The 23,188-nt window shown below is 40.0% G+C and overlaps 1 protein-coding gene across 1 annotated transcript in view; it reads left to right on the forward strand.

Annotated features, from left to right (window-relative positions):
* Nucleotides 1–4,134: 4,134 nt before the first annotated feature.
* The window catches only part of LOC104578653 (neural-cadherin-like), a 44,147-nt gene continuing 25,093 nt past the window's right edge, over nucleotides 4,135–23,188 (forward strand). Inside the window, exons 1-13 of the mRNA XM_088536524.1 lie at nucleotides 4,135–5,152; nucleotides 11,876–12,073; nucleotides 12,574–12,799; nucleotides 13,811–14,015; nucleotides 14,698–14,809; nucleotides 16,028–16,277; nucleotides 17,393–17,535; nucleotides 17,876–18,048; nucleotides 19,037–19,205; nucleotides 19,903–20,073; nucleotides 20,998–21,170; nucleotides 22,120–22,287; nucleotides 22,872–23,121. Of these exons, the coding sequence (XP_088392650.1) occupies nucleotides 4,135–5,152; nucleotides 11,876–12,073; nucleotides 12,574–12,799; nucleotides 13,811–14,015; nucleotides 14,698–14,809; nucleotides 16,028–16,277; nucleotides 17,393–17,535; nucleotides 17,876–18,048; nucleotides 19,037–19,205; nucleotides 19,903–20,073; nucleotides 20,998–21,170; nucleotides 22,120–22,287; nucleotides 22,872–23,121 (3,256 nt within the window). The remainder of the gene's footprint in view (nucleotides 5,153–11,875; nucleotides 12,074–12,573; nucleotides 12,800–13,810; nucleotides 14,016–14,697; nucleotides 14,810–16,027; nucleotides 16,278–17,392; nucleotides 17,536–17,875; nucleotides 18,049–19,036; nucleotides 19,206–19,902; nucleotides 20,074–20,997; nucleotides 21,171–22,119; nucleotides 22,288–22,871; nucleotides 23,122–23,188) is intronic.

Here is a 23,188-nt window from a genome sequence, read left to right on the forward strand (position 1 = left end):
TGTATCCCAAGTCATGGGGCTGCTGTCCGCATGTTTCCCAGAACTGCAGAATATGAAGACCAGGACTCTCAACAGCCCTTTAGGCAGGAGCTGGCCAGAAATCCCAGAAACCTGCCTGGGTTCTGCTGCAGTCTGAGCAGAACTGAATAAATTGCCTTGTCTTCACCAAATCTGGCATCTCTGACAAAAAATGTAACATTGCATTTTTCTGTTCAGTTCTGCTTAGGTGGAAATACTTTTGAGTCTGAAACACAGAGAAATGGGAAGGAATAGAAACAAGAATTAATTCATTCTTTTAATCTTTTTACTTCTTTATGAATAATTGAAAAAGACTATGAATGAAGTGTAGCAAGGTTTAACGTGATATTGCACATGCGCATTCATTCATTGTCTTTTATGCATTGAGTTCAGAAACAGCGGTCTGATTCTTGTATAACTTGTCTTACATGTCAAAATACTGAGGAATAGGAAAAAAATAATCTTACGAAATCTTTTTTTTTATAAAAGCTTTTCTCTAAAGTTTTTCAAGCTTTTTGCTGAGATTTACTAATAATGCAATTAATTCAGTAAGTAATAATGCACCAACCAGGCAAAATAGAATATAACATTAGGGTATTATTTAGTGAGAATTTATTGTCACTGTATTGTCTGATTTCAACTGATAGGATTCATGTTTAATGTTTTTTGTGCACATATAACTATATTTAGTTAAGAATTATGTAGAATATGTTCCTGACTAACACAGGCTGCATAAGAAATATTTTTGTTTACACAGATTGCGCTTAAAAATATCCTAACTTTTTTAGACTTGGACAAATAAAACCATGTTTAGCAGCAGAAAGGGCCTTCCTACCTCTTGAATAAATGGGTAAGTAGCTATTATACTGAGAGATATTGAAAATGTCATCAGTTTTTCAGTTTTAGAACGATTCTACTCTTAGTGTGACAGAAGGTGTTTCTTGCACTCACTAGATTGCTAGCTTCTGAGAAAAAAATGTGAAGTATAATGAGAAAGTAGTATGAAGAGAGAGCAAGGATTAGACAACAGCAGTTGTAGTTCTGAATAATTTAAGTTAGTTTGCAAAATTATACAGGAAGAGATTATCACTTACTTGCATTTGAGCAAATGGAGCTACAAATGTTGTTATAAAAAGTGACAATGTACAAAATATCTGAAAGAGCCCAGGGACTGACTTGTCACTTGGGGCTAGATCCTGCAGAGCACTGTGCCAACACACTTGTAGAGTCAGGAGTGGGGAAGTAAATCATGTAGAAGGAACTTACTTTGTCTAGATGTGCAGCTGGGCAGAATCCTTTCTCAGAGTTTAAGGAAAAAGTGTTTGAGGGAAATGTGTGCCAGGTGTACTAGATTATATATTTATCAGTTTACTTGGACACTCTTTTTTTCCATATATTATTTCAAGAAACAGAGTGCACAGCATCAAGCACTGGTACACAGGTGGGTCCAGCTATTTCTGATCATATCCTTCAGTATTGGCTGCTTTGACTATGGGTGAAGTTTGTTTATTGCTGCCTGGCACACACAATGTGACTATGTTCTTCAGGATATTTATGTTTTGGAGTCTTTCACCTGTAACAAGGGATTTGTTAATAGTCACTACTGTTGGTTAGTTCTGGTTTGGACACCTCAAATGTTTTCTCAGGAAATTCTCTCATTTTTGAAACCATAGCTTTTATTTTTAATTCATAAGCAAAATTAGATGAATACTGTCTGAATTAATTCATTATGGCAGCTAGATCATGGTAGTTCTGATGCATATTTGAGTCATGCATAAATTGGGTAAAAAGGAGTGGGATTTTCAGAGCATCTTCTGAGTGCAGAAATCATTCACTAACTTTGATTATAAATGTTGGCTTAATAAATAGAGATTTGCAGCATAATAGACATAACAGATTTACAGCTGGACATTTTAAAGCTACTCTCTAAGGTTGTTCTAAAGAAAAGAAGAGAATTACTTGGTGAAAATGACATCTGATTTATTTGCTACTGTAAACTGTTCATTTTTCAGTTCATCACAAGTTATGTGATGTTCTTTTTTTATCTTAGAGGACATGAGGAGTTTGTTTTAGCCAAATTTCTAAACTTAAAATCCCTACCACATGAATAAATAAGATCATCTGTATTTAATTAAAACCTTCACATCATAGTGGAAGCATACAAATAAAATAAACAGTTGTAAGATTACATTTTGGAAATAAGATGTGTTAAATGATCAAAAATGATATTTTATTGCAAAAAAAATCCTCAAACCTAGTAGTTAATTAAAAGTAAGTAATAGCACCCAGTTTTCATCTTGGAGGTTTTTGGACTAGTTGGCATTGTAGAAATTTTTAACAAAATCCTCAAATTCCTTGAACATTCATACATGCCCAGGGGACCAATATTAGTGTAGAGAGAAGGGATTCCATATAGGTAGAGTTATTTCTGACTGATTAATTCTGGCACCCAGGCTGACCTGTATGTTGTTGATAGTGGAAATCTATTTGTTGCATGTGTGCAGAGCACTACTGTGTTCCAGGAAGGTCTAGTTTACAAAAAACATTAATAAAATACTGATTAGGTGTCTAAGATCTGTTGCAGGAGATTTGAGTTTACAAACAAATATTGGTAAAATCAATAGCTCTTTTTATATATTTTTAAATAATAGTTGAAGGCTTGAACTAACAATATCAAATGAATCATATTCGGATATCCATTTCCAAAGTATGTATCATGCAAATTGCTTCTTAAGTTCTTGCTAATGAAGTAAAGGCCAGTCCAACTATATGTTTACTATACAAGACTTGCTGAAATGTGCCAGAATGTTATTGTTCTTTGTAATTACAGAGGATTTGGGAATGTAGTGTATTGACAACTCAGTGGAAGAGAAAAACATCGGCTGGGAGAAAGTGAATTCCTCGTTTGGCAGCGCTGCTTTGAACCCCACTGGTGGGGACTGACCTCCATACAGCCCTGTGAGGAGATCTGAGGCATGGCCATGGGGATGGGATAAATCACCGTTACTGATGCTGGGATGTGCAAGTATCCCATTTGGATGTACTCTTTTGGATGGTCTGAGATCTTTCTGAACTGAGAAAGGAAAGAAACAGAGAAGAGCATCACTACGGACTATTTATTGCTCTCCACGGGAGTAAAACTTCTTTATCACTTATTGTCTCGTCTTTCAATAAGAGACTGATTTATAGCTTTGTTTGACTACCCCTAAAGTTAATTTAACATGCACTTCTGTAGTGAAAGAAACTAAAGTCAAATGTATATGTGTGGAATAGCACTTTATGTACTGCTTAGCCACAATGAATATTCAAGTTAAGTATTTGCCAATCTGTTTCTCAGAAATTCACCCTCACTGCTGTTCACTTGTTAGTACAGGACTGAAACTGAAGACTGCAAAGTAAATAAGTGCATGCAGTTTCATGATTACATGACAAACTGATTAGAAGAGATATCAGAAATGTACAACATTTTGCTTATATGGGAGGTCTAAGAACGATGTCTGTTTTGTAACAGAAATAACCTTACTCAGAATGTTACAGAATTGGAGTAGTGTGACAAATACAGCATACTTTTATATATTCTGTTTTGAAAAATAACTGTCTAATTGGTATCTTTTAATGCAATATATCCAATTTGGGAGGCCAGATATTTGTTAACTTTAATGGTGAAATTTAATTTCCTGTTTTCTGGGGGAGGTTTACTCCCTTCTCTGCCAAAGAGCCTCTCCTGGCTATTCCCTGAGACGTCCCCTAGTTAAACTAAACTTAACTAACCTCAAACTAGCTAAACTAGTTAAACCAAACTAAACTAAACCCCTAGATGCCCGGGCCTAGCTCCGCCGGGCAGCAGGCTCTGCACCGCCACGGGCTCCGTGGGAGGGACGCGACGCCCCGGGCTGCGGGGCCCGCAGCTCCGCACGGGGCAGCAGGGGCGGCCGCGGGGCGGGGCGCGGGGCGCGCGCGGTGATTGGCCGGCGGAGCGGCGGGCGCGCGCGGTGATTGGCCGGCGGGGCCCGCGAGCGTGGGCGGCAGCGCCCGTGGGAGCCGCGCGCGCACTCGGCGCGGAGCGGCAGCGCCGCGGGGAGCGCCCGGGCCGCCTGTGCGGTCGGGGCTGCCTCCATGGGGCCCCTCGGAGCGCGGTGGCGGCGGCTGCTGCTGCTTCTCTTCTGCTGTGCCCTAGTCGCGGCGCGCATGGGCGCGCGGCGGCGCCCGTCGTTCCGCGGGCAGGTGCCGGAGAACTGCCCGGCGGGGACGCGGGTGAGCGGGCTGAGCATCCCGCTGACGCGCCTCGGCCCCGAGCCTTGGTGCGCCAAGGTGCAGGGGCGCCGCTGGCGGCTGCAGCTGCTGGGCGAGGGCTCCGCGCACTTCGAGGTGTCGCTGCAGGCGCGCAGCGGGCGCGTGTGGCTGCGCACGCGGCGCCCGCTGGACCGCGAGGCGCGGGCACTGTACGCGCTGCGCCTGGCGCTCTGCTGCAAGCACTGCGCCCCGCGCGCCGCCGCCGCCGCCGCGGAGCTGGCCGCGCTCAGCATCCGCGTCCTGGACGCCAACGACAACGCGCCGCGCTTCGTGGGGGCGGCGCGCGCGGGCGTCACGCGGCTCCGCGTGGACGAGACGCTGGCCCTGCGCTCGTCCGTGTGGCAGGCGCGCGCCGAGGACGCGGACGCGGGCGCCAACGCGGAGCTGCGCTACTTCGCGCGCCCGCGCAGCGCCCACTTCTTCGTGGTACCGCGCAGCGGGCGCGTGGTGCTCGTGCGCTCGCTCCTGCACGAGCGGGCGCCCATCGCGCTGCGCCTCTACGCGCGCGACCGCGGCCACCCGCCGCTGCTCAGCGCCCCGCTGGAGCTGGAGGTGCTGCCGCAGCCCACGGCGCTGCCGCCGCCGCGCCGCCGCCGCGCCGCCCCCGCGCCCGCCGCCGCGCTGTCGCTGTCCGTGCCCGAGGACGCCCGGCCGGGCAGGCGCGTGGCCGCGCTGCCGCCCGCCCGCTTCGCCGCCGCCCGCTTCGAGCTGCTGTCGCCGCCCGCGGCGCGCTCGCCGCTGCGCGTGGAGCCCGAGAGCGGCGCCCTGACGCTCGCCGCCCGCCTGGACCGCGAGGCCGCGCCCGCGTGGGAGCTGCTCGTGCGCGTCCGCGAGCGCGCAGGTAGGTGCGGGGGAGCCCCTCAGGGCACCCGGGGAGGCGCGAGTGTCGCACGCAGCACTTCGGGGCGCTTTCGCCCGGAAATAGTACCCGAAATCCGTCGGTGCGGGGAGAAGTACGCGGCTCGGTTGCTGGGGAGGCCACAGGTGCGTCCGCTGTGGGCAAGATGCTCACCGGGGGCTGCGGGGCTGTTTGCAGGGCTGAGCCGTTGCAGCAGGTAAAGTTATTAGAGGCGATCTGAGCAACAGGGAAAGTTGCAGATAATTCCGTAATAGAAAGGGGAGGGTTTGCGTGTATACCTGTTGAGGCAGTCTGCGTGTTAGACACACTGCACTCTTCCCCCTGAAGAGCTTCCTCACAAGACGTTTATCATGGCCCTGATCGTGCAAATGCTTAACTTCAAGCACGTGGCTAAAGTCACTGAAATCCAAGTCACTGTTAAAGTTAAGGTTGCTTGATTCCAGGTATGATATGAGTTTTTTGCAAGACTGTTGTCTTTCTGTCTTTGAGGCTGTGTTTGCATGCTTTGTTTTCTTCCTTATATATTCAAGGATTTATTTTTTTAATATGCCATGTCATTTTAACAATGTTCTGAAGATGCAAAGTGACCTATGTTAAAATATATTATGTAGAAATGTGTGTATTTGGGGGAAAATACATGAGCAGAAATTATTTGGTTGGCTTGATTTCGTTTTGCAAATGTTTAGAATGACTTTTATGTTACATGACTTGGTGCTTGTGAGAACTGGTATCATAACTGGTATCAACTGGTTATCATAACGTCTGGGATCCCCAGCACGGGCAGGAGAGCTGCCAAGTTGCTGATGCCGTCAGTTCTTGTCCTGATGGAGGGGCAAACTGTAGGCGTGCGAGGCGGTCTATTAGTGTTGGTGAAACACTGATGTGGGTGTTTGCCTGCAGGGTTTCTAATTAGTGCGGGCAGCTCCCGTGATATGGACACTTCCCCCTGGGAGCTGGCCTGGATTGCAGACCTAGGAACAACAGTCAGGTCCTTCTCTCTCATGTCCTGCTCGGCTCCTGTCAAGCACCTCATTGTGTATTGATGCCCGTCAGCTGTCGCCGGGTTTATGCAGTGCTCTGCCTTGAGCACTGCTAACTTAGCTTAGCTAACTTAGCTAACTTAGCTTAGTGCTGCTAACCTGGAGGCTGATGGAGCAATTTCCAAAACACACATGCTTCCTATGACCCGTTCTTGTTACTCCATCTTGAGCCAGTCTGCCTGCCAAAGGGCTCTCATTACTCTGAGTCTGTGACAAAATCTATCGGGTCAGCCTGAGTGTGCTGAGGGGGTTTTCACCCTGTCTGCCTTGTACCTTGAGCTTCATCCCTTGGTTGATGTCACAGCTCCCTCTGTCAGATGTTGAAGTGCTGGCTAACATTGCCCCCTGCTTGCTACAGACCTCACCCATGTCATGGTGTTTACTCTTGCCTAGTCTGAGTGCAGAAGTGTGAGATGGCCTGCAACAAACCTTGTCACGTCAGCAGAAGCAGTGCCTGCTAGCCCAGTTAAAATACCTTTACCTAAATTTAACTGAGTTTCAGGGATTTTTTTCTTTTCATTTTGCACTTTTAGGAAATAGCTTGGTGTGTTTTCCACTGCCTTGATGTATTGCTGCTAAGTAGAAGATAATTTTAAATGAATGTTTAGAAATAGATTCTGACTAACAGGGACTAGGTAGACATTTATTAATTGTGGATAGCAAAGAGGGGTTATTAGGTACTATTGATTTTAAGTTTCTTTGTTTACAGAAGCCTAAGTTCAAAAAAAGAACCTTTATTTGTGCTAATTTCTTTTGATCAGGTTAAATTAATAATGATATGATCCCTTTAGATTCATGCATTGTACAATAGTTAATTGTTTTAGAGGACCTAAAATGCATACGTGTTTGAAAAAGACTTAGAAAGTCGTGTCCCATAAGAGGAGACATGTCAAGGATACAATAGTAGAGAGAGGAAGATGTGTAGCAGAACTAGGTCTTTTAGTTAACTGTAATGAGGATCATGTGAGACCTTGTAAATACTGCTTTCCTTCTGGAGCTTTTGCAGAAGTGAATTTCAGAGTAAATTAAAATGTGGAGGTAGTAACACTGTGTTCTGTTGTGATAAAAGTGTCAGTTCAGGTTGTCTCCAGTTTGTTTGCTCTGCTTGCAACATTCATGGTGGTGTATTTGAATCATTGTACGTACCATAAATATCCCAGCAGTAGGAGTTTTCTGGTATTAGAGCTTATGATATCAGATGTTGATTTATGTTCAAGTGGCATAAAGTTGCATTAATTCCTTCAGCTTATTTTTCATTTTCTGCCCCTTAATTCCTGCTGCCTGTCAGCTGAGATTTGAAAACTAACTGATAATTCTGGCATTAGCCTCTTAATTCAGGCAATGTTGTCAAGGATAAGGCACTTTCCTTGTCCTTATTTTTTTAATCTGGTTTGTTATGATTCATTTGTGATGTGCACCTCGTTATCTATATCAGCAAATAATGCTTAGAAGCATGGGAAGTCCAACTTAATTATGTGGGTACTATAGCATTATGGACACCAAAAATGGGTGATAATGTGATAGGTTTAACTAAACCTGACAAATGGAAACAGATGTTATTCTGCAGCTATTTATAAGTATTACATGCATACAGTGTGGAAAATTATTATTTTAGAGCAAGAAAGGTAAATAAGAGTAAATGAATGTTGCTGTGTAGTCTAGATCTGATTAAGCTATTTTGCAGGCAAGGCCCTGGACAAGAGAAAGGAGGGACTGGTTTGTTTTGCAGCTCGACTTCAGGCGAGTTGCTCGCATGAATTCTCACCGTGTCTGGTGATCACCGGGTGAGCTCGGCGGTCGTCGCCGGAGCTGGGCTCTCTTCTTCCTCTGGTTCTGGGGATCCCACCATTTGCTGAACCCCGAACTAGCTTCTTCAGCTAACCTAGCCTGGAATAAGTGAGGTTATACTCACATCTTCTATAGCATTTCTGAGTATATCTGCTCTGTTGGGACGTAAAATTATTTTATTCTTTCCAGAAATATAGTACTGCTTTAAACTTTTGCTCAGTGAAGAGAAAGTAAAATATCTTAGACAGTCATGCATGTCTGTGAATATTTTAACGTAATGCTAACATTTAATTTAATAGGGTGCCATTGTTACTCCATTAATGCTTAGGAGAAGTGCTTGAAAGATCCTGTCTCTTTAATCCTTTGTCATTTCAAGCTTTTATGACCTGGCTTCATCCATGGGCATTAGCTGTGTAATCCCCTCTGGTTCAGTTCTTCTTATTAGAGGATTTACTAAGGGTGATATTTGGCATGCCTTCCAAATAGTTCACAGTGCTTACTTAAAATATAAGCGTGTTTGTTGCTTTTAAATTTCCACACAGAATGAAGATACCAACAATTTTAATGATATATATGTTAAACCTTGAAGGATTTTGTTACTATAAACCAAGGATCATTTGTTTGAATTTAATGAGACCTTGGTCACTTACTAGCTGTGTTGATTCTTTGTGGTTCATCCCAAAGAACAAAGTAGCTTCTGATTAATGTTTTTGTCTTTTATGACTTTTATCACTCCTTAATGAATTATAGTTAATAACAGTTATGAATCAAGCTGAGCTTGAGTTGAAGTTGGCACCTGTTATCAGGCAGTTGTATTTCTTTAAACTGCAATGATTCTTATGCTGTTAAGTTGAAAGAAAACATAGATTCTGTGTACGTTCAGAAGGACTGCGGCTCTTGGCGGTTTTGGAATGCTGCTTACCATTGTAGGAAGGAATATTTTGGGAAACCTTTAAAGAACCGTCTTGATATTTATTCAGTCTGAACATTTTGATGCTACATTTTTCCACTGCAAGCAGTCAGATTAAAAGGGTCTTTGTGAGATGCCTGGGACTTTAGCACCAAAGCTGTTTAGATCTTCTGGCTCTTTTTTATCTCAAACATTTAATTTCCACAAAAGAAATCAGCTTTTTTAAAGATCTAACTGAATTTCAGTACAAAGCTGTTAATCTGATAGAAGTAGTAAATTGCAGAACATACGGATAGAATCTTTTGTAAAGCTGGTTTATAACATTCACAATTGAATGTTGAATCTGTGGCTGATGTGGCAATTATGTTATTCTTCATTTGGTTATGAAATGTTTTCATTTTAGTTTTCCCTAACTTCTTGTTTTTTTTTCAGTCAGTCTCCTAAGTCTCCTTAGCCTCACTCAGCCTCCTCACTTAGTCTCCTAAGTGTTGTCTCCAAATTTGCAAATAGTTTCTTTAAAATTCTTTTACAGCTTGCTATTGGTACTAGGCTGAAGAGCCATTGTTTCATATTATAACCTTTTCCTACAAAGTACCTGGAAAAGGTCATGGAAGAGCTTTTTTTAGCTAAACCTGGATTCAGTAGAAACATAAAACAATAGAGGAAAAACCTGAAGAAAGAAGGAACCATTACATTAACTATCAAGATATTTGGTCACTACTACTGATTTCGAGTTTTTTAATATCTGCTGGACTCATTAGAAAGTAGAGTTACACATTTTAAAATTTTGTTTGTATACTTGTACTTTGAAATTCCTAATGTGTTGTCCTGCTAGACACACACATATTCCACATTATTGTGCATGTCAGCCTCTTCATCACATTCATTGTCCTCTGGCGAGTCCTTGGCTGATGGTGCTGCACTGAACCCCAGCACTGAACCCCAGTGCTGTTTCTACAAGTTGTCAGGTCTTGATGCAGAAAATTGTAACCCTCTGTGGTATTTCTGTTACAGCCCTTGCTTTGAAATATGATACACAATCAATGGAAGACTTTACTTGCGATTTTTGTTTTCACCAGACTGCCTTTATTTGAAAGCTAAAGCATGTCTAACCATAATCATCTATTTAATGTTTTGCCTGTGAATCAAATTACCTATAGTTGATGGCAGAAGATAACATACCATTAACATCTACAAGGTCATATACAATGGATATATAAACTGGTCAAGAGAGGCACTTAAATCCGTCTCTTTAATTATGTGCATTACAATTCATGCTGACTACCCTAACAAAGTTCTTAGAGTATTCAGATGTCTCAGAGGTAACTAACATATCTCTGAAAGCTTTCATCGTTACCAGCATGTCAGGTAAAATTAAGGTCTCTTAACTATTAAAACACAAGTACCTTGAGGAACATGTCCAAGCCTTTCTGTTTTTTTAAGAATAAAACTTGCTAGGACATGTGAGGTTTAATGTCAGTCCAGAACTTGAAACGGAGTGAGTTCACTGGTTGATTAGCATACTGATTTCCAGCAGGACAAAAATCAGTGACCTTGCTACTCCTGACAGGATTAACAAGGTTGAACTTAAATCCTCAATAGACCTTGCTGTTACAGAGGCAGATTTTCAAAGGGACTTAACTCTGCTTCTAATTTAGAGCTTGCTATTGTGAGCCTGCAGTATGCCCTGGCAAAGTACGGTAACAGTGATGTATTTAAAAAGTTGTGACAGCTTCCACAAGACCTGTTCTTTGGAGAAAAGTTAGGCAGGGTTGAAATCACCTTATTGTTTTTGTGCTTGTTCTTTTGAACAGCCTTCTCATTAAAATCTCTGAAACATTCAAGGAGACACTGATCTCATTTGTCACTTGTCACTTAGAACTTGCTCTGTTTTGGGTCATCTTGATGTTGTTCAACCTCAGACACCTCTTATGTGCTCTCCTGAGTTACTGCTACATTCCCTAGAACGTTGGATCCTGAATATAGGATATGAAGACTTTATGGAGTTAAGTTATTGTCTATTTTCTCTCGCTCTTTTGAGAAAGCAGTGATATATTCTTAGTACAGTTTGTGAAACTGAGATGAATCAGTGCAGTTTTACAAGTCTGAGGAGATCTTTTGTGTTGTATGTGTACTTATTTTTATACCAAGAGAGCTGTCTTGGTAAGAACAGAAAGTACCAAAGGTCATGATGGATTAAGTTAAACTAAGAAACATTTGACACTGTTAATCACAAGAGTGATTAACCAAGAAACCAAGGAGTTCTCTTTACCATAATCCACTTACTGTTTGTTTATAGATTGCAGATTACCATCAGGTGTACTAAATATGCCACTTAGTAGCAAACAGAACTTACTAATTATATAAAGCTGGAACTTGTAAAGGAATATGACATGCAAGATGTATTAGGACTGCTATGAGGTTGAAGGGATAACAGCAATGAAAATGTACATCAGAGAGAAGTGTTATTTTTGTTGGGATTTTTTTTAGCAGCATTTAATTGTAGCAGAAATGAAAACTACTAGAACTTGAGCGTTCTAACTAGCAAAATCAGATAGTACATTGATTACAGTTTTTTTGGTGACAAAGATGTGTAGATTTCAAAATTCACAATTGCTTTAATATGTGTATAAACAAAATATATTCTTTTCTTTCTCTAGCAAAAAACCTTTTCTGAAAACATGTATTTCAATTTTGAAAACTAAATATGTGAGGATGTAATATGAGTACCCCTGATCTTGCAGTTAGGCTGTAGTCGTGCATATTTTTTTTCCATTGTGTCTGGATACTGTCAATTGCAGAAGATCTCAAAATTTAAGTTTTTCTGGACTGCATGTCAATAGATTTGCAAACAATACAAGTTCAGAAACTGATACATGTTTCTGTCACTCCAAGTGCTATCAAGTACCTGGCTAAGTGTTTTTTTTTCTTTCTTTTTTTTTCTTTTTTCCCCTCTGTCACCATTAGGAAAGGAGTGGTACTTGGTGCACATAACACTTACTGTGACAGATGTGAACGACAACGTCCCCGAGTGGGCCATGCAGCCCTTCCCCTTCTTGGCTGCGGTGTCTCCTCAAGCTGCAGTGGGTACTGAAGTGTACAAGCTGCTTGCTGTGGATGCAGATGAGGGGATCAATGGAGCTGTAGAATACTTTCTCCTGGATGGTAAATTAAAATCTCCTGATTGTGTCCTTGTTAAGTTTTACTCTTGTGCCTTTTTTCTCTTTGTACTTTAGTAAGCAACCTTCCTTTCCTCCCAAGGAAGGTTCATAAACTTCAACTTCATATGTGAAAAGATTAACTTTTAGTGGTAGATTTGCCAGGAAGGAGTTGAGGTTCCTGCCTCCTCACAGGAGCCATGCTTCCGGTTCCTTCATCACTTCTTTTCAGGGTCTGGGTTGTGCCTTAGCTGACTAAAGCTAGCACAGACTCACTACTGACTATCTTTGTGGGACTCAAGAGAAGAACAAAGCCACAATAAACTTCAGTAGTAGTTTAAGCCTGTCTATACTCAATACAAAGGGCTTAGCAATGCCGTTCCAGGGGAAACTTACACCTTTTGGCTAGGACTCTAACATATCTTTTTTTTTCTGGTCAGAGATCATGTGTATTTTTATTAATCAAGTAAAAATGTACTTGTCAACAATGTGTGGACCTGTTCTTAGGTGGAGAAGACAGATTTGAAGTTGAGAAGGACACTGGCTGGATTAAAACAACAGGTTTGCCATTGGTGAAGGACAGGGAATACTTACTGACTGTGTTAGCAGCAGATAAACTTGGAAGCAAAGGGTCTCCGGCCTCTGTTTCTATAATTGCTGGACTTCGACCACCACAATTTACCAACATATCATACATTGCTTATGTTCCTGAAAGTATGCCACAAGGGAAAACGTAAGTACCCACCAAAATAGTGCAGTGAAACTGGTTCCTTATTCCATGCCCCCGCGGCCCTGTTGCCTGTTAGATGCCTCTTGCCTTGGATTCAGCAATGTTCAGGATTAAAATTAATGAAATTCTTAAGTTTCTGAGAGGCTCCAAAAGGAATGAAACATTTAATAAGGTGAGTTTTGTGATACAAGAAGCTCAAATATAAACAATGTCCTCCCAGGGAAAATGAAATATTATTGTGAGTTAAACAGAGATAGTAATGAAAATCATAGTAGGATCGCTAATTGCTTACATGTAAATGGTACAGGAATGGAGTAAAACAAGGTTCCTGTCATGTCCTGAATTTCTGTTACCAAACCTTTCTGCCTTTTCCTTTGGTCTGGCACTATCTCTAATATGCTAGTTGGTTTAGCATCCACTGAAAGACAACCCTACCCAGAAAGGAAAAGATTTATCAGCTGGGTGGTGAAACTAGCTCCCAGCAGATGTGAGCATGGCAGACAAGATGTAAGTGCATATGAACTGTATACTGTGTAATATGTGCACTATATTACTGTCCAACTTTAATCTTTTTGCAATTACCTGTTGTCATATTCAGACAGAATGACTGGGGCAGCAAACTTACCATTCAGTATTAAAAACAGTCATGTTTTATCTCTTAGCTTCCTACCTGAAAAACCTGCTACCCTTGTGAGAAAGGTAGAAAATGCAATTCACAAATGCAATTTCAAATTCAAAAATAAAATCATCTGTTTCTAGGTGTTTTATTCCTTGCTGTGTTCTGCTTCCAAGAATTCCAGCTTTATTTTTCACCTGAAGATAATAGAAGTATTGCCTAACTAAACGTTCAAATTAGATGCATTTGTCATTGAGGTCAATGAGCATTGCTCTAATCAGATTACAGCATTGCACATTCAGGACTAAAACGTAGCATTTTTTTGCCATATTTTTCAGTATGTTGTCTTACAAGCTTAAGGGACTTTTTCTTCTTTTTTGTTTTTAATTTTCATGCAGTTTTTTCACAGTCTCTGCTATATCGTATCAAAACAAATCATTGAGCTATAGCCTGCAAACTAATCCTAGTGGTCTCTTCAGCATCAGTCGGACAGTGGGAGATATCAGCTTAACTCGGAGTGTGGATTATGAGAGCGGCCAACACCAATATTTTCTTTTGGTCAGAGCAGAAGAAGATGAGGAACAGCTCAGTAATACAGCTGAGGTAAGCATTCACTTCTGGCATTCTGTGTGGAATTTCTTTTGTTTCTCAGCTTCCCTCAGTCTTCCATATTCATGTCACACTACTGACTTTCATGTGCCCAGCTCATGCTCTCTTTTCTACTGTTCATATTAAAAGTCTTGCTGATTGTGAAAGGGCTGTTTTGAGGAATCGATATGCCATCCCGTTGTGGGTCTTAGGGCATATCAGGTAAGAGGTGCTACCAAGCCAAATATGAAACTTCTTATTCTATATAAACATAAAGTATAATTCAGAATTTGATTTTGACAGGTTTATACTGATAAAAATGTAATTTGTTTGACAGTAGAATTTGTAGCTTTACAAATGATAGGAGGGTTGGAAGACACAATAATGAAAAGCAAAAGAAAGTGTGCTTGGAAAGCAGATAATCCATTTCCCTTTCAAATAATATTAGGAAATAATCAATGGAGATGAAGAAACAATGGAAAGTATTACTGCAGAGGACTGGAATGTGGCAATTTTTTAATATTTTGGAATCCAATATGAACAGTTCTCAGCAGGAGAAGGGCATTCCTCTATGCTGTAGCTTCTGAAATTCTCAAGGATGCTTGTTTTTTGGCATATCATTCTATCCAGGATAACACTGAAGAAGTTTCCTTAATCCACTTCGATACCACTTAATGTTCTTTTCTGTTCTGTTCAGGTTTTTGTTGTAATCACAGATGTGAATGACTGTGCCCCAGAATTCCAACAGCTGATTTACAGCAAGGATGGTGTTCCTGAAACAGTTACTATGACAACTGCACTTCTACAAGGTTAATACTTATTAAATTGTTTCCTACATTGAGGAGGAAGGTTGTTTTCTCTCTCAGATTAGAACTCACGCCAGAAGCCAAAATTAGGTAATTTTAAGTCTCTGGAGTTGATGGGCACCTGTAGAAGTAGGTCATAAGCATTTACTACCATAACAGTCAAAATGATCTCAGAGAGAGGGCAGAGGAAGGAAATTAATATTCTCTGTAGGGTTTTGAGGCAAGAGGATTTCAATGTGGTTGCATTAGATCAGTAGGCTTGTAACATTTCCTCTTGAAGGAGGAAAATTATGTTGGATCAGAAATTGTGGAGACATCAGCTCCCCTTCTGTGCCCATCCTTAAGAGGTTTATAGGTGCTCATGATAGGAAATACTGACTTTTTTATGTAGAAATCTCTGTGTGCAGTTTGAGTGTTATGTGAGGTTTTGGTTGGGGGAGAGCAAGACTTGGCTTTTTGCCCAATGTAGCAATAATTTGAGCTTTGAATGGCTGTGCTCTGTATCAAGCACAAAATACAAAATCATGTATTGAAAATGTTTATAAGGATATGAGCAGGTTCTGTCAATAAAACAAACCTTGGATAACTTAACAGCTGCAGAAGGGCCCTAGAAGTCTTTAATCATTATGTAATCTTATTTTAAGTCATGAGGAAAAAGGAAATTAAACTACAGGAAAATTATTGGTTCCTACAAAAGGCTATTTACTGTTCTGTTTAGTAATTTATCCCATTGTATTGGTAGTCTGTTAATTACTATGCTGGTAACTGAGTTTTTAGTATGGGTTTCTGCAGGTTATGGGTAGGATGTCACAAACATGTTAATTCCACAAACATAAGTATCAAATAATATGTGTAAATATAATTTCATCTGTTATCACACAAGGTCTCAAAGTGAATTTAAGTGGGCAGTACGTATCAGATGGACATGAGGTAGGAATCTATTTCAGGTAGTACAGGATTCCTTATATCCAGCAAAGGCAAAATCCTGTGGCTGTATTCAACCAGGGGCTTAAAATCAGGTCTTTCTTTACAGCTTCTTTCCCAGTAAAGGCTAGCTGAATAAAAAGTAGAGGACATAGCATGGATTCAAAAAGCATTTCAAGCAGCATTTGCCAAAGCATATATTAGTGTTTATGTGATTAAATAATTATTTTGATGAAGTACTTAACATTTCAATTCATATACTTTGATCTAGAAAATTATTTCTTTCTCTTCTAACAGTGACAGCCACTGACTGTGATTCCAAAGAGAACGCCGAAATACGCTATTACACTTTGAGTCCTGATTTTAGTGTTACGGCTGATGGTACTGTTTTTCCAGCAACACAGTTGGATTATGAGCGACCTAATCATCTTTATGAATTCATAATTATGGCTGTAGATAAAGGAGAAGAGCCCAAGACTGGCACAACAACTGTTAGGATCCACGTTTCAAATGTGAATGATGAAGCACCTGAGTTTTCCCAGGCAATGTAATTACATGTTTTTAAAATTCTTTTTTTTTTTAAAAAAAAAAAAAAAAAACCTACAGCTTTTTGAATTTTAGTTAATCAGCAGTGTTGTAACTAAATTCATCTCTCAGAGGATACTTGTGATTTTTATTTTAAATTGTGAGGTTCAGACTTTGCAACCTGGGTTAGAATCTGGAAGAATTCAAATCATGCTTCCACATATCACCCAAAGCCTCACCACTTCCCATGCATGTGATTCGCAAGTTCTAAGGCATTTGGACTCTTGTCCTCTTTTCCCACTCTCCCCCCACCAAGGATATTCAATTTATCACAAGTTCTTGTTTAACCAGGTTGGCAAGACTTTGATTTTACTATATCTATTCCATGGTGATAAAATCGTGAATTCAAAGGTAATCTTCAGACAGACCTTAGCTGAAATTTCCTGTGAGATAGCTTCATCATGATCACCTGTAAATTGGCTCCTGTTGAGAGACTAATCTGCAATTAATGTTGTGCTCAGTGCTAATATAAATCAAGATGGTGATGTTGTCCTGTCAGCCCAATGCTTAAACGGATTTACAGTCCAGTATAAACTCATGATTCCTCTGTATGAGCTTGTTTTCATCATGGTCATTCTGTATCTCAGTTAGGAAATGCTTAATGCTGCTGCTTTGTCTCTTTTTAAGAAACTTCTTGTGATGACTTGAACTCTTCTGTTCCTGTATTTAATGTTCAAAACTTCTGGAATTACAGTTCATTTGCGTTTCTCATGCAGGGATAGAACAATGTCCTGATGTTGTGACTGAACTAAACCAGAATGATTCAGTTCTCTTATTTCATTGCGTATTAAGTGAAAGGAGAAGAAAAGCTGTTTCTGCGCAGGTTCCAATGAAACCACACGTATGCAGAGAGCAAAATTTAAGAGTTTTTCTGTGCACCCGTTTTCTTTGTCTTGGAAGTTTGTGCCACTGTCAGGATAAGGATCTGGAGGTATGAGAGCAACTGACTTCATCAAGCAGCTGTGTCCACTTCAACTTTGTTGATGGTGAATGAAGAAGAGTGTGCTCATAAGCAGATCAGAACACTGTATTTTCTGTCTAAATTTCTAAGTATCTTGTCATACCTTCTTTTAACAGCTACAGGAGCTTTGTTTCTGAAGATGCAGGCCCAAATACAATAGTTGCTACAATTAATGCTGTTGACCCTGATGGAGATGGTATAACATATGCTATTCTATCTGGAAATCAAAAAGGAAACTTTGTTATTGACCATAAGAAAGGTAAGAATGCATTAGCTCTTTGTGGCTGTGGAGTCACAGCTGTCTGTTGATCTTGATGGGGCATACCCAGAACTAGGCAGATCAGCTGAGCTGTAGCCACTGCCTCATTGGGCTTTGTAGACCTACCTGCAGACAAACCTTTTGTTTGTGCCAGACTGCGTTAACACTGCCTAAGTTAAACTAAACTCTGTCTTTGTGGTTTACTGCTGAATGGTTAAACTAGAATGGTTTGCTGTGATGCTTACTGATGAGAAAGGTAACCGTTATTGGCTAATAATAATTGGTTAATTAACGATTGGTTAATGGTAAGCAATAAAAACACAACATATTGTTTTTACAGGGCTAGTTAAACTTCGTTCAAGTCCTTTCCCTAAGCTACAGGGGACAGAGTATGTTCTTAATGTCACGGCAACTGATGATAACGCCTCTGGAGGACCCCGTTCCCTTACCAGTACTGCTCAGGTTATCGTGAAAATTGACGATATCAACAATAACAAACCTGTCTTTCAGAAGGTAACGTATTTATTTTGCTGGTAGATATGTGTGTGTGTGTGTGTGTATGAGATACATATTTTAGATACGCATATATGTCATATATGTATTTTTATTAGACTACTGAATACTGTTCAAAAAGTGATCTTCACTTCTGAGTCGTTGCCACTGTTATCTTAATCTACATCCTTTTCCTGGGCCGTGCATGGTTCGTTGTCCCCTTCCTGAAGCATGGCATCTCCCGTGGGTGCTGTGCTGTCCTGCCTTGAACCATACCTCACTTTTGACATGTGAAAAATAGTGAGTGAATAATTTTTGAAGATTTCATATGACGTCTGAAGAGGAAATGGATGGGCAACATCCTTTATCCAGTGGACTTGTTATAAAATACCATGAATTTTTCTCTCTGATTGGGTTTGAAAGTAGAAAAGAATGCAAGGGTTTTGGCTTAAATTAAAAAGTAGTTTAAAAGAAATAAATGGTTGCATAAGTTTCTAGAATGTTGATTCATCTTGGAGATCTCTTGTCTAAATATTTTGAGTTTGATCCTGAAGGTAGATAAATTCATCAGTGTTGCATATTTTGAAATGCTAGTGAGTGTTCAAATGTTGTTAATTTGTACTTGACAAGGTTACTGTGTATCAAAAACCCTTCTTGACCAAAGCAGTTCTGTGACTATTAAAAAACGGTGGGCAAATACATTTCCTTTTTATGTAATGCTTTTGCTAATAGAGAAAAATACTACCATTTTGAAGCATTTGCAACTGTAACATTTTGTACAAATATTTTTGGACAAAGTGGGAGGCTATGGCTTCAGATTGCATTTAGTTTGTATAATCACAGAACAGTAAGTGAAGTCTGTAAATTAATCATGGTACAATTAAAGATTAACATCACTGCCTCTGAATAGAAGTATAATAAATACTTTTCAGTCTCATATATATTCAAATTAAATGGCATGGGTTTTTTTTTTTTTGTTGTTGTTGTTCCCCTCTTTTCTCCCCTTTAGTGTCAATATTATCAGGAACATGCTTCTGTATTGGAAAATCAGCCTTCAGGGACAGTTGTACTGCAGGTTGAAGCCACTGATGCTGATGAAGGAGCCAATGGTGTAGTGAGATATGGCTTGATGTACAGAGATGGTGTCCTACCAGCGTTTAGTATTCATCCTGACACAGGTAAAGGGAATATCAGACTGAAAATGGCACAATATAAATATGTCTTGATGGAAGACAAACTTAAATAAAATCACATTTTGCAAGAGACATGGACTCTCTTGATAGCAGACAAAATGTATTTTTTTTTAACTGCATGAACAAATACTTAGTTTCATACGTGTCCAGTATTTAGCTAGCACTGATTTTTTTTTTTCCTGAAATGTGCAAGTTCTGCCGTGTGAAATAATTGTGTGGTTTTCTAAGTAGATTTAAGAAAATAGATTTTATGTGCACGTTAACTTGCAGCATTGCCAATGACATGACTCAAGTAGATAAGTACAAAAAGACTATGTGCATGGAAGGGCAAAACTGTAAGTTTAGACTGAAGATAAAAGACATGAAACGTGCTTTACATTGTACTTACAGTGCTCCAGAAGAAGATGCAATTTTTATAAACTCTCTTTTAAAGTTTGTTTGATACTTATCCCTGTTGTCTAAGACAAAGTCCAATTGAATAAAAATGCAAGTAAATATGACATTTTAACTGAGCAGTGCAATTTAAGTTGTTGAGATTGTGTGACTTGAGCCTTGCATCAAAAATTCATGTAATAGGTTAAATAAAACTATCATATCCAATGTATGAACCGGCAAATAAACCTCTGAATACACAGTATTATCAAATGTATGGTATTTTAACTCTTTGACTTTTAATTTCCAGGAGTCCTGACAACTGTTCAGGTATTTGATCGAGAAAAACAGAGGGAATATCCTATCACCGTGACAGCGACAGATCAGGCAGTGGAACCACTCATTGGAATATGTCAGATAAATGTTATTATCCTGGACCAAAATGACAATGATCCCAGATTTGAAAACACCCACTATGAATGTAATTGAGAGTCATTGGATAGAGTTTCAGTGCCCTGAGTGTGAGCTTACCTGATGTCTAAGATTTTAGTTTTGCCTTTTCCTGACGTTAAATTGTGTTACTAGGTAAACGATAATATCCAGAAGTGCACTTACCTTAATTGCAAAAATGTCACTCTGTATAATGTACTATGTAAAAAGTATAGTCTTGATTTGTAGTCCTTATGAAACAACAGCTATGTCAGTATCTTTGTTCGTTTAAGTACACCAAGTGCCCGTGGTTCTGCTCAGAGATGTAAAGGTGGTAATAAACGTGAGAGTTTGGCACTGAGCAGAACTGTGTTCTTTCTCTTCCGATTAATATGTTTTTGCTGTAACTCTTGAATACGTAGTTTTCCACTTGAATTTCACCATTTTGCATTATTTGGTGTTTTACCTTTCCTGCTTGATTCCTGAAAAAAACTTCTTTTTTAGATAAATTCCCAGAGGTATGCATGATAAGCAATGAAAAAGTGGAGAGGGAAAGATATTTCTCACTTTCTTATACTAGAAAGTAGATTTTGACAATATGGTCCTTTTCTGCCTGCGCTGGTTTTATACCAGAAACTAGAATGCTATTTGTGCACATTTCATATTTAATTCAACACAGTAAATCCTTTAGTGAAAAATGTAAGATTAAAAGAAGACTTAGTATCTTAGGAAAAATAAGAATCATAAATGTGTTAATACAAAGTTCAAATGTGATCCACAGTTCAGGAGTGATAGCAGCACTTCAAAATATCCAGTTTGATTTTTATGGGCATCGTTACAAGGTGAATGAAGTATAGCTTCTATCAGTTTTTACTTTAACATATTCTTCACAATAGAAAATTGTTCATGATGCTTTAAAGAATTAATGATCAGTCTGAAATCTCCCCCCCACCTTTTTTTTTCCTTCCCCCATTAGATTTCCTAAGAGAGGACACAGCAGTTGGGACTAGCTTTCTTCGTGTTGCAGCCCATGATGTTGATTACAGCTCAAATGCTGCTATTACATACTCCATAGCAACTGAAGAACCTGATTATTTACAAATTAATCCTACTACAGGCTGGATCTTTGTTAGCCAACCCATACCTCAGGTGAGGTGCTTCCTTCCTTTGTAAGTCTGAGTGCCAGCTTAATATATCATAGGAGGGACTGAGATCATAACTTTGTTCCTACCCTCCATGTTAGCTCTCCAGCTTAGAGCATCTGTGTTGCACATTTAAATTGACAGCACTACCTGTTCATCCTGCTCCAGTTTGTTCTGGTAGACTAATGTTGGAGGAAGGACAGTGGAGGGCTGAGACTCTAAGAGAAGAACAAGTACCCAGGTGTAGGAGTTGGTATTAGCAGCCAGTGAACTAAGGCACAAACCTGGATATGAATACGAAAGAATGAAATACTGCTTCTGTTATGGACTTTCAACACATAGCTTTTCCTGAGGAAGGTAAAGGCGTAGTGGACAGATTTGTTTCACCTAGCTGTTTAAAATTTATCACTTCTAGTCATTTCTAGCTTGATATTTTCATCATAATAAAGTAATATATGTGAAAGTAAAGCTAAATACAATTGTTGATTGTAACAAAAGTGCTAATAGATAAGCTTTAAGAAATCAACAGTTTCACAAATTTTTATTTAATTTTTTAAACTTTATTTTGTTCAGATTTATCAAGGATATAGCAGCATTTTTTCCAATTATCTTATTGATGGAATCTTCCTGCAACCTTGCAGCTACTTCATATTCTGAGCTCAGTCCTCTCTACTGTAGATGTGTTTTCATAGAATCACAGAATGCTTAAGGTTGGAAGGGACCTCTGGAGGTCATCTAGTCCAACCCCCCTGCACACTCAGGGTCACCTAGAGCACGTGGCACAGGGCTGCGTCCAAGCGGGTTTGGAAGATCTCCAGAGAAGGAGATGGATTTTTTATTTTTTATTTTTTTTATGGATGATGATTTTTTTTACTGTGCATTTAATTTATTTTGCAACTGAAACTCATTTGAATCCTGATCAAGCCTCCCTGTAATAAACCCCCTCTTATTTTCAGAGGTCATCTGTAATTCGAGAGGTTATTGCTACAGATGGAGGCAATAGGAGCAGTAAAGTTGAGCTTGCAGTAACTATTACCAGTGCAAAAAACCAGCCCCCACGGTGGGAAAGAGATAGTTATGAAGTTGTTATTCCAGAGAATACTACACGAGATGCATCAATTTTGGTAAGTTTGGGAATTGCCTGTTTGTTTGTAATCTTCTAGAGTATTTAAACAGGCTTGTATGCTTAAATTTAATAAACTTACTGTAATATTTCTGTGTGGACCCTGTAATTGCAGGGTCCAATGATCTGCTACCAGTTTTCTTTCAAATATGCTAACAATAGTAGGCATTTCTTGCTCTAATTCACATATATGCAACTGCTATTCATTTTCTCTCCAATTTGGACATGGCCATAGGTAAACGAAGTCTGGGTCTGTGCATGCTGCAGCCTTACCTGAGGTGGTTACTGGACTCAAGAGTATCTACACTCATTCAGTTTGATTGATTAGAACTAGTAATTGGATCAGTAACTGTAAAATACGTTTTTAGGCTAAAACAGTGAGTGATCAAGTCATCACATGAATAGTAGCCTTTGGCTGCAGCTGTCTGTAGCCCAGATGTCTATTGAGTAAGCTTAAAATTTTGTACCAGGAGATACTTCTGTGTTTTCTGTTGAGGTCTGAAAATCTGGAACAGCTGGTACACAAGAGCTGTTAGAAACACTTCTGTACTTACAAAGCTGATGCAAACGTTTTGAACTGCACAGACAATCAAAGCAACCTCTCCCCTTGGCGATCCCCGTGTGACTTACAACCTGGAAGAGGGACTTGTTCCAGAGACCAACATGCCAGTTCGTTTCTACCTGACTCCAAACAGAGATGATGGTTCTGCTTCAATCCTGGTGGCCGAGCCGCTAGATTTTGAAACAACAAAGAGCTTTCTGCTGAGGGTTCGAGCACAGAACGTTGCTGCGGTTCCTCTGGCAGCATTCGCTACCATCTGTATTAATTTAACAGGTACGTAGGCTGTGCAGTGATGCTTTAATTTAATCTCTGTGTGTGTGTGTGTGTGTCTGTATGCTTT

The sequence above is a fragment of the Tinamus guttatus genome, unplaced genomic scaffold (assembly GCF_059628265.1).
Source record: "Tinamus guttatus ecotype Peru unplaced genomic scaffold, ASM5962826v1 Tinamus_guttatus_pri_ptg000674l, whole genome shotgun sequence".
In the NCBI taxonomy this organism is placed as follows: Eukaryota; Metazoa; Chordata; class Aves; order Tinamiformes; family Tinamidae; genus Tinamus; species Tinamus guttatus.